General features: G+C 41.3%; 1 protein-coding gene across 6 annotated transcripts; it reads left to right on the top strand.

Annotated features, from left to right (window-relative positions):
* Positions 1 to 136: 136 nt before the first annotated feature.
* Positions 137 to 14,665, top strand: LOC135087330 (glycogenin-2-like). 6 transcript variants are annotated; one of them, XM_063982172.1, is made up of 10 exons: positions 138 to 284; positions 3,995 to 4,130; positions 4,575 to 4,749; positions 7,420 to 7,582; positions 8,277 to 8,403; positions 8,637 to 8,808; positions 9,837 to 10,943; positions 11,466 to 12,729; positions 12,992 to 13,034; positions 13,797 to 13,972. In XM_063982172.1, the coding sequence occupies exons 1-9, from the start codon at positions 278 to 280 to the stop codon at positions 13,024 to 13,026; spliced, it is 3,186 nt and encodes a 1,061-aa protein (XP_063838242.1). In that variant the 5' UTR covers positions 138 to 277; the 3' UTR covers positions 13,027 to 13,034; positions 13,797 to 13,972. The 6 variants fall into 6 exon arrangements, with proteins under 6 accessions (XP_063838210.1, XP_063838242.1, XP_063838271.1 ...); XM_063982201.1 differs by having other exon boundaries at positions 13,885 to 13,972; XM_063982140.1 differs by lacking the exon at positions 12,992 to 13,034 and having other exon boundaries at positions 137 to 284; positions 13,885 to 14,665.
* Positions 14,666 to 16,311: the final 1,646 nt, after the last annotated feature.

Below are 16,311 nucleotides of genomic sequence, written 5' to 3' on the forward strand. Positions count from 1 at the left end.
ATGTTATTTTGCTAAATTATAACGCTTGTGTAGAAGCGATTATTATTAATCTTTCTACGCAAGCGATGCTTGCTTTGTATGTGTGCGTTTACACTAGCAGTATAGGTATACAGAAGTGACGTCTCCGCGGTTGTATGTGTGAGGGGGGACGGCGCGAGGGGGTCGAGTCGCCGCACGCTGCGTGCATTTGCTAGTACCGCGCGAAGAGCGCGCGTGGTTCGTGATATAATCAGAGCGGTGACAGACTGTCACGCACGAGACTACACCCGGCCTCATAATGTCAAGTGAGTATTCTACCTATTCTCTTTCTTCTACTAAACCAATTTTACAGGAGCGACATTAAAGCCAAATAAATTGCAGATAACAAAGGAAAAGGTTGTCCAAACCTTTTTGGTTTGGACAAGAAACAGAAGATTGTTTTCGAAATTTAAAATTTTAAATGAATTTTTTGGTTAGTAAGGTAGTTCAAAATTTATTTAATGCCGGTCCTGATCATCTTTATTTTGAATTAACCTTAATTTTCTCTTAACATAGGATCACACTATCGATTCCCCCGTTTGCAGTTTTATGTAATGTTTCCACTGATAGTACAACATTAAATATAGAATTAAATGTTTCTTTACATCGTAACACGTCAGAATAATTATCAAGAGTCGCACCAGAGAACAAGAATGCGATGAAACAGAAACAAACAGTTTTAAATATTCACAAACGCAAAACTAATTTGAGTACTGATTAAATTGTCATAAATTAAAAATTCTTGTTGGAGTGATCGTGAAGACTTGTTCCAGTAAAAAAATAATAATAATATACGAATTAAATTGTAAACGGTGATCTTTTTTAAATATTGGTAGGTAACGATGGAATGTCCCAGTCCTTCATAATGTTTTTGACGGAGCTGGACTGGACAGCCTTGAATTTTATTCTTGTCCAGACTCTGCTCGATATTATCATTGTTGACACTACTATCTACGTCATCTCACAATCGACTTACGAGATCCGCGAATAGTGAACATTGGAAAATATGAATTAATAATAGATATTAACCCCACCATTTATGTATGTATGTAGTATCTCGGAGATTGTAAACAAGCGATTGCTATCTACAGTATACCCATAAACACCGTGCCTATCAACATTGTTATCGCACAAGTCACTGTAATGAGAGTCTGAAATTATTTTGCATTACATTTGACCACCAAACTCGTTCAAGGAATTTTTATTTTGGTATGATAAACTAACAGGCGACATTTAATCAAGTATGTCATACGATACTGCTGAGATAATGTTATTATTTAAGATATAGATTAGCTATTTACGTGAGATGTTTGCGGTTATGCCTGATATTCAATACTAACCGCAAAGGTTCGCTCAGCCTAGTTGTGGCTGGCGCCAATGAAGGGATGATTTACCTATCCTCTTACGTTATTCGGTGTTGTCATGAGAACACGATTGAATACACTAATAAAATCAATTCGAAAGAATAAGAAATTATCTTGGATATAGCTTGCCTCTTCTACCTTAGTGAGGTTGCATAGCATTGCATGTAACATGTAGTTATTGTAACGTAATCCGGTCACAATGAAAACTTAGAAGCAAGTTCAATTCTTTTGAAAGCTGGGTTTCTACTTTATCGTTGATATCAAAACAACTAAACCCGCTTTCGAATTGCTTTGGTAGTGTAGTAGTTTAAACTTGACATTTATTACCCTTACAATGACCCAGATTAGGTACCAGTTAACATGAACCAGCAGTCCTACTTTCTCCAATCAATACAGGTGTTCATTTTCGCCTTTCTAATTCAAAAACTAAATACCTACAAAAATGCATAATTACTTACTAGGTATAAGCACGTAGCGTGCTTGTGTGTTGTAGAAATGTCAGCTTAGAAAGTGCAATCACGAAAATGAGATTATGTGCTTGACTGAACCTGATTATTTCGTGTTTTACTTTAGCAAATTGTTCGATGTTACAAAAAGATAAGCACGTCATCATTGCATTCCTGTATTCCGTTAAACGGTCGACTGCCCGCGTGGTTCCATCCCGCCGGACCGGCCGCACCTAAATAGAAACCGCAGGGACATTGCTCCCTAGCAGCGTCTGATCCTGCATCTCTCGACTCTCAAGTGCCTTGTTGTGGTGCCTTTGCCTGGAGAATAATTCGCTCTTAATATTTCCAGATACCAAGCAATCGATGTTTATTGCTGTTTACCGTGTTAGTCCTCTTATTTTTCTTCTAGTCATAAAGTTTGTTCGATCGATTCGAAGTTCCTGAATTCCAGACCAGTTTTATGATGTTCTGAACCTTGGTTGGAATATCGATTAAAAATATTAGCTTGCCATTACCATTATTAAAACAAACATCGTGTACCAGTTCCGGGCCATTAAAATTTAACCTCGTGTATTGGCGGTATTATGTGAAGCCAAAATGTGCCACATTAAACAGTGACATCAAGCAAACCCTCATAAATTGATGAACCAATCGTTAATTGAGATGATTATCATTGAAACTAATGATAATGTCTTCAAAATCTGTCTAATTCAATTAGTTACAGTTTTATTAACCCAATGATTTGGTGTGTCATCTTAAATGCATAGGATTAATGATAATGCCAATCCAAAAATATTGACTTAAGGTACTTGTAAAGGTTATTTACCTATGTTCCACAAATAAACGAATTTGATTTGATTTGAAGGTCTTGTAAATCATTCCTGCTATCTAAATGCTTGAAACATAAGACTGATAAAATTTTTCAGTTAAAACATTTCTTATGTTTTTATCAGAGCGTAAGAACTATTTGCGCACATTTTTCCGGAGGCTTGGTCAGTCTCGTCGTCATTATGAGTGGCGCAGATGCGTTCAGCATTATTCAACATGTAATCGTGGATACAGCAGTGACGACGACAGACTCCGAATATCTAACGCTATCCACTAGTTTTATTTTCAATTTTATTTGTGTCGTGCTATTTCGGAGCAGAACGTGCGGCACTTGTCTATTATATGGCGCTATATATGAAGGCCCACGCGAACTGGATGCCCGGAGTTACTCACTTGAATATTTCTGTAGCATAGTCAGCATAATAATATCATTAAATCTCAGATGGATCCCGGAAAATCACTATGATGCATCTAAAGTTGAAGCTCGTAAATCGCCACTAATGTGTCTTCAAATAGAAATAAGTTAAAACGCAATAGCGTGAAGTATAATTTAAACAGCTAAATGATCGGCACATCAAATCAATTTTAATTAATTTGATTAAATTTAAAGCATTTTGGCACGTGCCAGTATTGACAGTAGAAGGACTAACGCGCATACGGGTCTGAGGCGTCAACACAACACGTGCCAACACCTTTGCACTACGTAGGTGAGATTCGTCACTCTTTGCAGGAAGAAACTGCGCATTTCCCTAGATGTTTTTGCGACCATACATATAAACCAGCTAAAATACGATTCTGCGTAATCCAGCATCCAAAGAAGCTGTTTCCAGTTATTTTAGATATTACGTCGTTGGCACCCAAGTATAAGCGTGATCAGAATCACACGCAGTAAATTAGAGATAGATTAAATCCATTAAATATCTTGTCACCGGACCTTGTTGACATAAAGATGCCCAAGAAAATTATAAATGTGGAAAACCGCTATTAATAATTCCCCAGATTTCAAATTGTGACGTTTATATTCCCAGCGTAAGCAGTTGTTGAGTTAAAAATGAAGCCATTGTTTCGTAATAAATGATTTCGTTGACATTCATGATAATGTTAATGCTTTTTAGGATTGTTTTATGTGATAAAGTCTGAGTAGATTTTCCATACGTTTTTAGATTCCCGATTGTGTTGCACTTGGCCACGGACCTATAAAAATGATGACACAGTTTTTTGTTGATGAGAATAGGTACGTCCGACATTTTTTGTAGGTCCATGCACTTGGCCGTTACTGGCATGCAAGTGGCTTTATAAATTGTGGGTGTACGTAATTGGTGCAATTGCCGGCAGATCGAGCATGGGTGACTCTGGCCACGAACGATTCGTACGGCCTCGGGGCGTTGGTGTTGGCACATTCGCTGCGCCGCGCCACCTCTGCCTACCCGGCCGTGGTGCTCATCACGCCGTCAGTGACTGATGCCATGAGGTAATTATTGTTAAATTTTAGGAATGACCTTTATAGGATACAGGGTAATACACCCCGATACATTTTCCAACTGACCTACCTAAGTATGATATTTCTCAATGATTTCCACAATGGCCGGTCGGTAGCGGCCTGCATCCAGCGCCCTCCTGCTACCTTTATGAGGCCGTCGGTCCACCTTGTGGGTGGACGTCCTACGCTGCGCTTTCCGGTACGTGGCCTCCACTCCAGAACCTTGCTGCCCCATCGACCGAGAGTTCGGCGCACTATAAGCCCTACCCATTGCCACTTCAGCTTGCTAATGCGTTAAGCTATGTCAGCGACTTTAGTTCGTTTACGGATCTCCTCATATCTGATTCGATCTCGTAAAGAAACACACACAAAGAAGTAAATATATTAAGTTAATTATTTTGATAATTTACGATAAAAATACCCTACCCTTTGCAGAGAACGTCTCCGCGCTGTGTTCGCGGATGTTGTGATAGTGGACGTTCTGGACTCCAAAGACGCGGCGCACCTAGCCTTGCTGCAGAGGCCTGAGCTCGGCATCACCTTCACAAAGATCCACTGCTGGAGCTTGACTCAGTACGAAAAGTGCGTCTTCCTTGACGCTGACACATTGGTGAGTGGGTTTTGGGTAAACAACAGGGATAATAATATCTTTACTAACTCACTTGGGGAACCTGGGAATATAAGGGTTACAGAATTCCTCCCATAATTTTCTCCCATAGTAAACACTTCCTAATTTGTGCCTTCGTTTGACTAATAGTTAATACCTAAATATCCATAGTGTCTGAGCTCGAAACTTTAGATTTAGACTATTTTTATCATGAAAAAAATAAGGCATCTAAATCTAATCTATCAAGGCGTAGCGTACCGAAAAGTTAACTTTTTGTATTTAACTAATTCACAGTTTATGAAGGATGTTCAAAGTAAATAATACGGTCTATACGGGAAAAAGCCAGTGCTAATGCTTAACCACTGTAAACGGGATGTAATGGGAAAATAATGTCACAACACAATGCTCTGTAGTTCTAGAGGATAACATTTAATTTAATATACCTAACATCAAACATTCCCTGTCAAAAAGAGGAATACATTACACGTTATACGAAAAAAAAAACAATATATGTGAATTTGTGTCCAAATAAATATACCTACGCCACAAAAAGAAACAACAAAGAAACCGGCATGTGTGGACAGATATCCAAATAATAGGTACCTATTATCGGACTGCAAAATATGTTTATTCTCTGTATGTATTACATACACGTGTGCGTTTGTATATGCAGCTCGTAAACAGAATGCAGTCTGCACCATTGAGACGTTCCGCCATGCATTGTAGTCGCGGTCGCCGTCGGTAACGAGCTGGCGACAATCGGGCCATAAGGCCATAACCATAAGCTCGTTTTATCTCGAGTTATGTCATTTCATCGAACAGTCTGTTAATCACTATAATTGATACCAGACGGGTTTTGATCACACACATTAAATTTAGTATTGTCAAACAAACGATTATGTTTTATGCCAACATACAGCGAAGACATGAACTGTCGTTGAAACATAAAAATTAAAGAGCATTTCCTGTTTTTTATACGTTTTATTTTTAAATGTCGGACATAATATATTTCGGTCTTCGAACATTGGGAGGGCTTTCAAGGCCGGACTAAGGTTCTTGTTATTAGAATTAACACATTTTTACTCTACTGCTGTCCTAATGATTTAGGAATATCACAAGGGCCTCTACAGTAAAAGATATTAAATATCTTTACTTTTCAGTAATCAGCTGAAAATTTTGTTAAAGAATGCCAATAATGGCCTTAAGTCTTACCTTTGTACTGTTCAGTGCTATAGATACCTAGGTTCACTAAGAGTCAATCAATTTATTAGATTGAGACTCATTTAGATTTATTGGATTCAGATCAGTCATTGTCATGGTTGAAAGACACTAGGCACGCCTCTGGCTGATATAATGCATGGTAATGGTACACGTGGCCGACTTGAAAACTGCGTCCTAAACACAGACTACATAATAATATGGTACATTGATCTTGAATAATTTGGTCGCAAACGCAACATTGTATTGTATCGACAGACAACATTCAAACATTTACACAGACAGACATCACACCTCTAAGCAGTTTCGCAAAAATATTCTTGTTTTAAGTTCCATGTTTAACAATTACCTAAGTATTAGGTAGTTTATTGATTTGATCCCCGATAAAAGAATTTACGAGTAGGTCATTAATTCTATTTCGATCGTCAATTGTTTATGCCATGCGAAAGTCAATGTTACCGGATGTGGACGTTAGCGCAGTAACACGAGATGACGAGACGCATAACCGTGGCCCAAATACCTACTTGTTCCCAGAAAATTTGGAACTGTTCCAAAATACTACACTTTCATTCTACAATTTTCTTTCAGCCGTGACAGGCGTGTGGCGAAAGTATAACACCCAAATCGCAGCGTCTGTGTATCTCGATTTACGTTATTACACAATTGAGACGCTGATGTTATTCAATTTATTTCATCTCCCGGGCCTAACAACAAACAGTGCGATACCGTTTTGATAGAATCCATTGAGCTACAGTTCTTTTTATCGCAGGTTATTGTGTCAATTGAAGCTTCATCCATATTCTGATAACGACTTATTCATAATTTAGTTTTTTCTTACATTCTCACGCGAAGTTACACGCAACAGAATCAATTGAACATGATGTAAAGAATGCTGCTTTTATCAAAGATTAGTAGGTATTTTTAATTCTAACGACCACGTGCTATGAAAGTTATCTAATCTTCAGTAAAATAATGAAAACACCAGTCGAGGACACGCTGTTGAAACGTGCAAATTGACCCGTCAATTCAATTTATTAAATAACTGCACTATAAATACTTTTTATCGGGATCTTTCGTTACCTAACATGTTTTTATACTTCTAAATAAGAAGTAGGTACCTACTCGTAGTAAGCTAACCAAAGTAGGTACCTACCTACAGTTGAGATTGGTGCAATTGTTATATTCTTTTAATTACCTAGTAATATCACGTATCGTCTAGAGAGGGAGATATTGTAAAAAAATATCATCTTATTAAATACATTAATATTATTATCTTCGTCTCGCTCATAACAACGTCCGTCCCGAGGAGATTGAGGCAGGAGGAGGCACAATTATTCAATTTCACATTCTAAGAATAATCGAGAAAAGGCACAACAACGTCAACAACCCATTTCATAATAGGTATTATCTAATATCTTAACATCCTATTAAAATTATCTTCGTCCATATCCACAGGTAATCCAAAACTGCGATGAGCTATTCGAGCGCGAAGAGCTGTCAGCGGCGCCTGACGTCGGCTGGCCAGACTGCTTCAACTCCGGAGTCTTCGTGTACAAACCCTCCAACGAGACCTTCGAGAAACTCATCAAATTCGCACAGGAACGAGGCAGTTTTGACGGTAAGACCACCATCATTATTATTTCAGCCACAGGTCGTACACTGCTGAACATAGTCCTCCCCCAATGATTGCCATATCGCTCGGTTGGTAGCGTGCATCCAGCGCCTTCCTGCTACTTTATTGAGGTCGTCGGTCCACCTTGTGGGTGGACTTCCCACGCGTTTTCCGGTACGTGGCCTCCTCTCCAGAACCTTGTTACCCTATCGGCCGTCAGTTCTGCATACTATGTGGCCTGCCCATGCCACTTTAGCATAAGACGATAACCTGTGATAATCTAGTGGACTATTCCACTTAAAGCTCGGAGTGCCAGACAAATATTCCAACGAGATATTCGAGCAACTCATTGAATTTGCACAAAAACAGGGCAGTTTTGACGGTAAGACCTTGACTTTGTATCGAGTAGGCTGTTTCACCCAAATGTCAGACTTTATGATCCGTAGATAAAGTCCGATTAGATTACACACGAAACATATGAATGCAGCAACATGTTATCTAATAATTCTTTTTATTTGACTCTAGTCTCTATGATGAACGTTTGAAATTCCCTGATGACCTTGACCTTGGCTGAAATGAAAACAAGTGTGTTTTAGTAGTAGATTTAATTTTAAATTTTTTTTTGGGATTCATCCCAGAACGAGCATGACGAATTAATAATCATCATGTTTTATGCGTAATGTTTGTTTTTTGTCCCTAGGTGGTGATCAAGGTCTCCTCAACTCCTTTTTCTCAGACTGGGCACATGGAGACATCAACAAACACTTGCCATTCCTTTACAATGTCACATCTGCGGCCTTCTATTCCTATCTGCCCGCGTTGAAACAGTGAGTTATTATTATTATTTTAGCTTGCCTTATAAGTAGCATTTGTAAAAGATTCAATTCCGTGATCGCTTCAATCACAGAGCGAAATAGTAGTACATATTAACAAAAAAGCCGAATCGAAGCGTCGTCCCTTTGTCTATGGGACTGATCTTGTAGTTGTCATGGTCACATGACGAGCACATAATATTTTTGGTCCTTCGAGCCGGATAAAACAATTGTATTCAAATTTCCAGCTATGGGCAAGACTTAAAAATCATCCATTTCATCGGCATTGCCAAGCCGTGGTTGCAACAGTTCAACTGGGAGTCCCGCACTGTCGACGCGCCCGACCACTTGAAAGGGCTTCTCCAACTCTGGTGGGACTTATTCGTGGGCCAGGTCCATTCTCAGCTTGACGTCACTATGGTAAGTGGGCCTCTTGAGAGTGAATGTTTTATTTTTGTTTGTCACATTGTGAAAAAGTGCAGTGATAGTCATTATTAGGGGGTGATTATGATTCGTTGTAACGACACGACAATATCGTCTAGTAAGCAATTTACAGCATTCATGTTATAAACTTAATTTTGTGTTCATATATGCTAGGGTATGCTTAGGCCACACTTCGGTTATATTCAGGTTAGGTATCGATTCCCGTATCGAATGTCATTGATATCGAACCGGTCGCATTGCGGTTTCCACCTCTCGACCGCAAGCCCTTGGGGGCTTAATAAAGTCTAGTAAACCGATCCATTTTACTTTCAACCATTGATCTGATCACATCTTAACATGTTTTCCAAGCGTACACAACAGGATTCTAGTGTTTCAGAGGTGAGAATTTTAAATAAACTGTGCTATTTGATGTTGTAACAATCCGTACTTGATTATGAATCGTATAATCCAGCAGTAGGAGCTACTTTTGAGTTTTCGTTTGGCTTGTAAATATCGTTTAGCGAGTGACCCCTGACTCCCCGAGTGACTAAACTTCATGGCTTGCACTCTGATGCTTTGTGCACTCCTGCTAATTGTCGCACTTATTGTTTGAAGCATTTTGACACTGTAAATAAAATCTTTTCTCCAAAATACTAACATTTTCTAACGTTCCGAAAATTGGCTGTTGGTGGCTTTCTGCACGGTTTGTTAAATGTTTAGTTTTGGGATTGCGTAGATGGTGTTGGTATTTTGGTGAAAACCACCGTGTTATAAAATAAACATACTTTCATTCAAATTAAACTTTATTTAACTTTAGTATTATATTAACAATTTCCTAATTACTCATCGTTCACCGCGGCTTCCACATATCGTATGTTTATTTCGTAACGCAGCTGTGAAGTAACCTTATTAAACCGTTTGAACAAAGCTTTGCGCACTGTACATTTAGTTTTGTGCTTGAAGCTCGGTTCAAGTGTTTGTCTGCATGCATTACCACTGAGACTTTTTGTCACTTCAACCGATAGGTTGAGGTGCAAGACCCCACCCCGGCGTTACCTCCGCACGACGTCAGCCAACATTACGCGCCCGTCGTCGACCCCGAATCAGAGTTCCCCTGGCATCACCCAGATGCGCAACCCAAGGAAGTTTACCATAGAGAAGAACTTGACTTAGGCCAGTTCCATGACCCATGGGAAATTTACGGAGGACAAATCCCACCGAATAAAGAAGAACCAACCACTCACAACACTATCCTGGGGAGAGTGGAGGATCACGAAGAGATGAAGAAGTATGCGTGGGAATATCAGCCCTCGCATCAAGAATACAATCCCGTACATTATTCGCAAGAATACTCTTCTCAACATAACTATCAACCATATCAACATCATGAGCATGAACGTCAGGAAATTCAAACTTATCATCACCACTCAGAGCATCACTGGGAATCTCATTCCCACGACCAAAGTGCACACTATCATCATCACCATCAAACAGATGTACAACATTGGCAGCAAAAGCCAAATCATCATCATCATCAACATGAACATCAAGATCACTTTCATCACGAAAATCAAAATGTTCATCATCATGACGAAAATAAACAGGAATATACCGATTACGGTCAAACATATCATTCTCACGAACATCACCACGATCACTCTGTATATAACACTGATCATCAAGCACATCACCATCTTCCTCACCAGCCACAACACGAGCAGTCGCATACCCATCACGTGCACACCCAAATTCAGAACATTTCTTCAGATTCTAAATCTCATTCTCACCACCGAGTCGAACAAGTTCTTCGAGTTCATATAGACCACGACACAATTGCGAAACTTCACGCCCCAAAAGGGGATCAGACAGAAAAACTTAAGGAAATGATGAACGGAGATGTCTCTGAGAATGAGGGTGATTATTACGAGGAAATCAGGCCGAGGCACCCGTACGATGGGTTTTATTTAAGACACAGGGTTATAATAGACGCACGGGGCCGTAAGATCTGCACCCATGAGATCCCACCGACTCCGTCACCGTCGCCTTCCCCACCACCAGACTGTGATCCGATTGAGTGTTCCACTGATTTACCAAATGGGGAATCGCCACAGGCTAATGACGATGAAGAGCAAGTAAGTCTTCTTATATCTCATAAAAGGAAATGGTATGTATTTATCATAAGTATTTATACGAAATAAATAGTTCTCAACACATAAAGCAGGTAACTAAGTTGCTCGTTTGAAGACGCTACTGTCTTGATTTGAGACTACCCTTGTAGATTAGTATGCATGCACTAAACTAAACTTAAGAGATTTGCAGCACGCTATTATTAACTTATCGGATAGTAATTTAAAGTACCAACGCCATCAGTCTATTTATTACTAAGTTTTAGAAATCTTAAATAATAAATTTTATTATAGCATCCATTACTTCATCAAATCTTCGTGTGCCTACTCGTACCTACACCACGTTAAAACTTACAATTATTAGTCTATTTTTTCAATGATCTAACATTTCACAGTACATACTACTCGTATTTACCTACTTATTTTGACTGCACACAAAAAATATTCATGAATGTTTCATTAGACGGGGGGGTTTTATTATATTTGTTTATTGCCTTAGATTTACCTGAAACTTTATATTATTTTCAGAGTGGAGTTGCTGGCAACTTAGCACGAGTAATCCCAGGCGCGTCTGGGTCTCAGCGCGAGGCGCTCGACGAGCTGACTCGCCGTCAAGGATGGGAAGCAGGAAACATCGACTACATGGGGGCTGACTCCTTCGACAACATTTGGGCAAAGATCTCCCAGACTCTCAGCCAACCCAGAGTGTCGCCTCCCAAACAGCTGCCTAAAGAGCCATCGCCGCCCAAACAAGAAGCGCCCGCTCCGGCGCCAGTAGAAGTGGCCCAGGAGGCAGCTACAGTGGACGCCCCTGCCCCCGAGGCAGCGCCGGCTCCAGTGGCGGCCCCGGAAACTGCTGTTGAGGCCCCCGCGAAAGAGCCCGCTCCTGAAGCAGTCGAAGCACCAGTGACCTCTCAGGCTGCGGCCCCTGTAGAAGCTCCGGCCCCAGCAGACGTACCAGTGACAGTAGAAGCCGCCCCGAAAGAAGCGGCCGAACCGGTAGCGGCTGCTGAAATTCCGGCCACAGTCGAAGCCGTAGCGGCTGATGCACCCGCGCCAGTTGACTCCTCAGATATCCCGGCCACAGTCGAAGCAGCTAGCGCGCCAGGTGAGGCCCCCAAATCGACCGAGGCCCCCCCTGAAGTCCCCGTATCTGTGGAGACGCCGGTCGCCTCCGAAGTAGCGAAAGATGAGCCCCAAAAGACTGAGACACCCGCCCTTCCGCCCACCCCACCAGTAACGCCAAAGTCCGCCCCAGAAGCACAAAAAGAGGTGTCTGTGCCCGCTGCAGAACCTGCGTCTGAAAGTGCCCCCCAAGTAGAATCTGTCGAGACCCCGAAAGAAGAGGTTCCAGTACCCGCGTCTGAACCTGTCTCAGAAAGCGCTCCCAAAGTAGAGTCAGTAGAACCTAAAAAAGAGGCGGCACCCGCGTCCGAGCCTGCATCGGAGAGCGCCCCTAAAGTAGAGACTCCGAAAGTGGAAGCTCCTGTGTCTGTAGAAAGCGTCCCCAAAGTAGAATCGCAGAAAGACGAGATTTCACCCGCCTCAGAGGGTGCTCCCAAAGTAGAGTCAGTAGAGAGTCCAAAGGAGGAGGCTCCCGCTCCCGTAGAAGCGCCCCAAGCTCCCGTGGCCCCGGCGACCCCGGTTTCGTCCGCGCCGGCCAGCCCGGCAAAGCCGCCCGCTACGCCCGAGAAACCTTTGGCGCCTCCGTCCCCGACGGCCTCCACAGATAGCCCGCCGTTAGCCAATACCCCGTCCAAGGAAGAGGCCCCCGCGCTGCCCGCGGCCAAATGTAAGTACCCGACCGGCAGCGATGGCTAACGGCTTGCACTCTCAGCCCTCACCGAGTTCATTTGCAGTTTTCTCTTAGACTTCTACTAATTCATAGACTAGGTGCATCTGTTTTACGCGGATACCGTTTGTGTCTTACTAATGCGGTGTTCCCGTAGGGCGCGATGCGCTCACATGTTTTTCTTTTGTGCCGTTTTGCGATGTTTTGGTTTTATTTTAATTTACTGAGCATACGTTTCAAAATTCGTTGTTATTTCACCCAGCTACCGAGGAGGCAGCGCAAGAGACGAGGCTTTGATAGATCAGGTAATAATAACCAAATTGTTTTTGGACCTAGCTCAACCTCCATTTTACATTTTCAGCATTATGACCTCTTTCGTCGCACATTTTCTTAAATCTCTGCTAATTATAGGTATCTTCTAACAGAGGTTGGGTTGCGCCCAAATATCCAGTGAGTAGGGACCTTTTGAGCGTTTGATCGATAACTCATTACGCTCTAATTGACAAAAAATAAATGAGCAATAAGACTTCCTCAAAAGACCAGCGTAATGTGTTTTATCGAAGCTGCCGAATTTGCTCTGAATTTATTTAAATTTTTTAAACAACGAATAACACTCTTTTATTTTATTGGCACTTCTTCAGCACAAATAATGTATTTTTCATACATAAATAATAATATACTTTATTATTGTCCAGAATTTAATTAAACTAAAGGAATTTAGAGCAAAATCGTATGCGCATGAACACGTGATGCACTCATGAGGATATTGCAATTTGGTTAATTACAGAACCGAATCGCAATATTCCGTTTTGTTTTATTTGCTTCACATTACTATCACACATTGCAAGGAACATTATTCCAGCCTATCCATCGTGATACACTTTCACGCATAGATGCCGATTACCTATATCGATAGTCACTAGAAATATTTAAACAAACATTATAATGATACCACAATAATACTCCTTGTAATGCCATTCGGCTTCGACCACTCAACTTACAGTCTAACTTTCCGCTTGCATCGTTCTCTTTAACACGTAGCTATGTTTTCCCTCGACTTGTTCCAGGCCCTAACCGAGCTTGCTCTCTAATGTGACCGCCATACTAACGCCACATCTAATCGATCGAGAGAATAAGGCGGGATTGATTGTGTAGCGGAGGAGCGTCGCAAGGTGGGGAAGTTGCAGCTGCGGCCGCCCGCGGTCGCCGACCCCCTGCCGACTCCCGACAGCGAGCTGGAGGACGCGGCGACGCTGGCACACGCCATCATCGCCAGCGAGCTGCGCACGCCCACCGTCTCGCCGCCCGAGCCCGCCGCCGCCGCCTCGCCCCCGCCGCCGCTGCAGGAGAAACGTCTCTCTGTAGAAGGGCCCGAAGTCCCCACGCCGCCTATCTCGCTCGCACAGATCGGCGTCAAGCCCGCGCCCAAGGCTAAGCCGACCACCGCCGCCCAAATAGAGTCCTCGCTAGCAGACAAATCTGAGCCCGCCGCGACCGCCGACCAACCGGCGCCCAAGAAGAAGGTAGTCAAAAAGGTTAAGAAGGAGACCACCGCCGCCGGCGGCGAGGCGCCCGTCCCGCCGCCGCGCAAGAAGGAAAAGAAACCCAAAGAGAAGTGAGCGCCGTGCTCTTCATAGTTCCTCTGTGCCATAAGTGTAGCCTTACCTGTCTAATTTTAATCTTTATTTAATTTTCGAATATGCTTTTATGTACTGCGTAATCTTTATGTTAGAATTAATTATATGTCGTCGTCATCACACGTCCATGTATCTTTTTGTTTGAAATTTTTACTCTTTATGTTAACTAAATATTTTTACATTTTAACTTTATTTATTTTTAACAGTTATTTCGGTTTTTTAAATTGATTACCAAAGGATCAACGTATTTATTGAAACGAAGTTTTTATGTAATTTTTGTATTAAAATTATATTTTGGAGTTGTTGAAGTTTTAATTGTGTCTATCTGTACGCGCCAGCATTAAAACCTCATACATTTCAAACTCATGTCACACTATTCTATCACTCATTCTGACAGTCCTTTTTCCTATCCTCTCCCTCCCACCTTCAGTCTCGCTCTCGCATCGCAACGCGCCGCTTCGCCTACCTATCTGGGCGTTAATAATAAATAAGTATCCAAAAATAAACCAATTCAAATAAACACAAATCGCGCGCTAAACTCATCTCAATAAAAAGTCAAGTGTTTGTGAAAGTGAAAGAAGAACCAAGCTTGGACCGTCCTGTGGAGTCTGCTCAATCGAAGGTATCCCATCCCATTCCTATCCCAATCTCCTACAACTCCTTTCTGGTCCTACCGAGCCGCATGGTTCATTTCCTATCCTTTACACTTACAGAAAATCACAACTACACATTTTCACGCATCCGTCATTTTGACAACTCTCTAGAAAATTCTAGAAAATTCGCTCGTTTGACACATTCTTTCTGGAAAGTTCGATTCGTTTGACATTTGACACATTCTAGAAATTACTATTCGCTCAAACGTCAACTCGTTGTTTGTAAACACGTGTATTTTTTAAATTCAATCTTTTAAAATTTTATTTCAATTCAATTTCAAATTCGCTTACATACGCTACGCATTTTATTTTCCTACTGGATTATAAATAAATACGCACAACTCAACTCATTTTTAACGCTAGCTCTCGTGCGTGTGTTTGCTCACCTACCAATACAATGGAGGGAGTAAAACGCAAAATTAATTTGCTTGAAGCTAAAAAAGAAGCGCTTTTTCAGAGGGTTCAGGAACTATACGACCTCAGCCTAAAGGTCTCCGACCCTCAGATTGAACAAATTTTCATGTCTCGCATGCATTCGATTGAAAAAACAAGATCGGATTTTCTTGATACTATTGACGAACTTAATTTGTGTTATATGAAAAATGATGAGGAACTCAAACCTACATTTGCCGCACTCAACTTGTTTGACGATTTGTACTGTAACATCCTTTCGGTGCAAAGCTCCATCGCACAACTAAAGGCCAACACAGAGCGTCGCAAACAGGATTTCGTAAAAAAATTACCGCCTTTAGAACTAGTCTCTTTCGACGGAGCCCCTTCCAAGTGGCCCGTTTTCTACCAAAATTTTAAAACGCTTATTCATGAGAACACTGGTTTGTCTCCAGGTGAAAAGGCTCAATACCTTATAGGAAAACTTTCCGGAAAAGCACTTACAATTTGCTCGGGTATTCCACCGACTGGTGAGAACTATTACATAATTTGGAACAACCTATTAGAAAAATACCAAGACATAAGAGTACAAGCCTCTATGTATTTGGAACAATTAATAAACTTCAAATCGCAATCTTTAGATGAATTTTTGGAACAGTATTGCTCAGCTGAAGCTGCCTTACGACGTTTACAGATTGATGACCTTTCCGATTTCATTTTGACTCATATTGCTCTCAGTAAATTAGACAAAGACACTCTAAATTTATTTGAACAATCCATTAAGCACGTAAAAATGCCTACGTTTAATGATCTCAAGACTTTTATAAAAGAACAGAATAAGATCCATTCTTTACGCTCATCTTTTACGCAGAATAAGCTGTACGTTAATAATAAAACGAATT

Source organism: Ostrinia nubilalis, chromosome 1 (assembly GCF_963855985.1).
Source record: "Ostrinia nubilalis chromosome 1, ilOstNubi1.1, whole genome shotgun sequence".
NCBI lineage: Eukaryota > Metazoa > Arthropoda > Insecta > Lepidoptera > Crambidae > Ostrinia > Ostrinia nubilalis.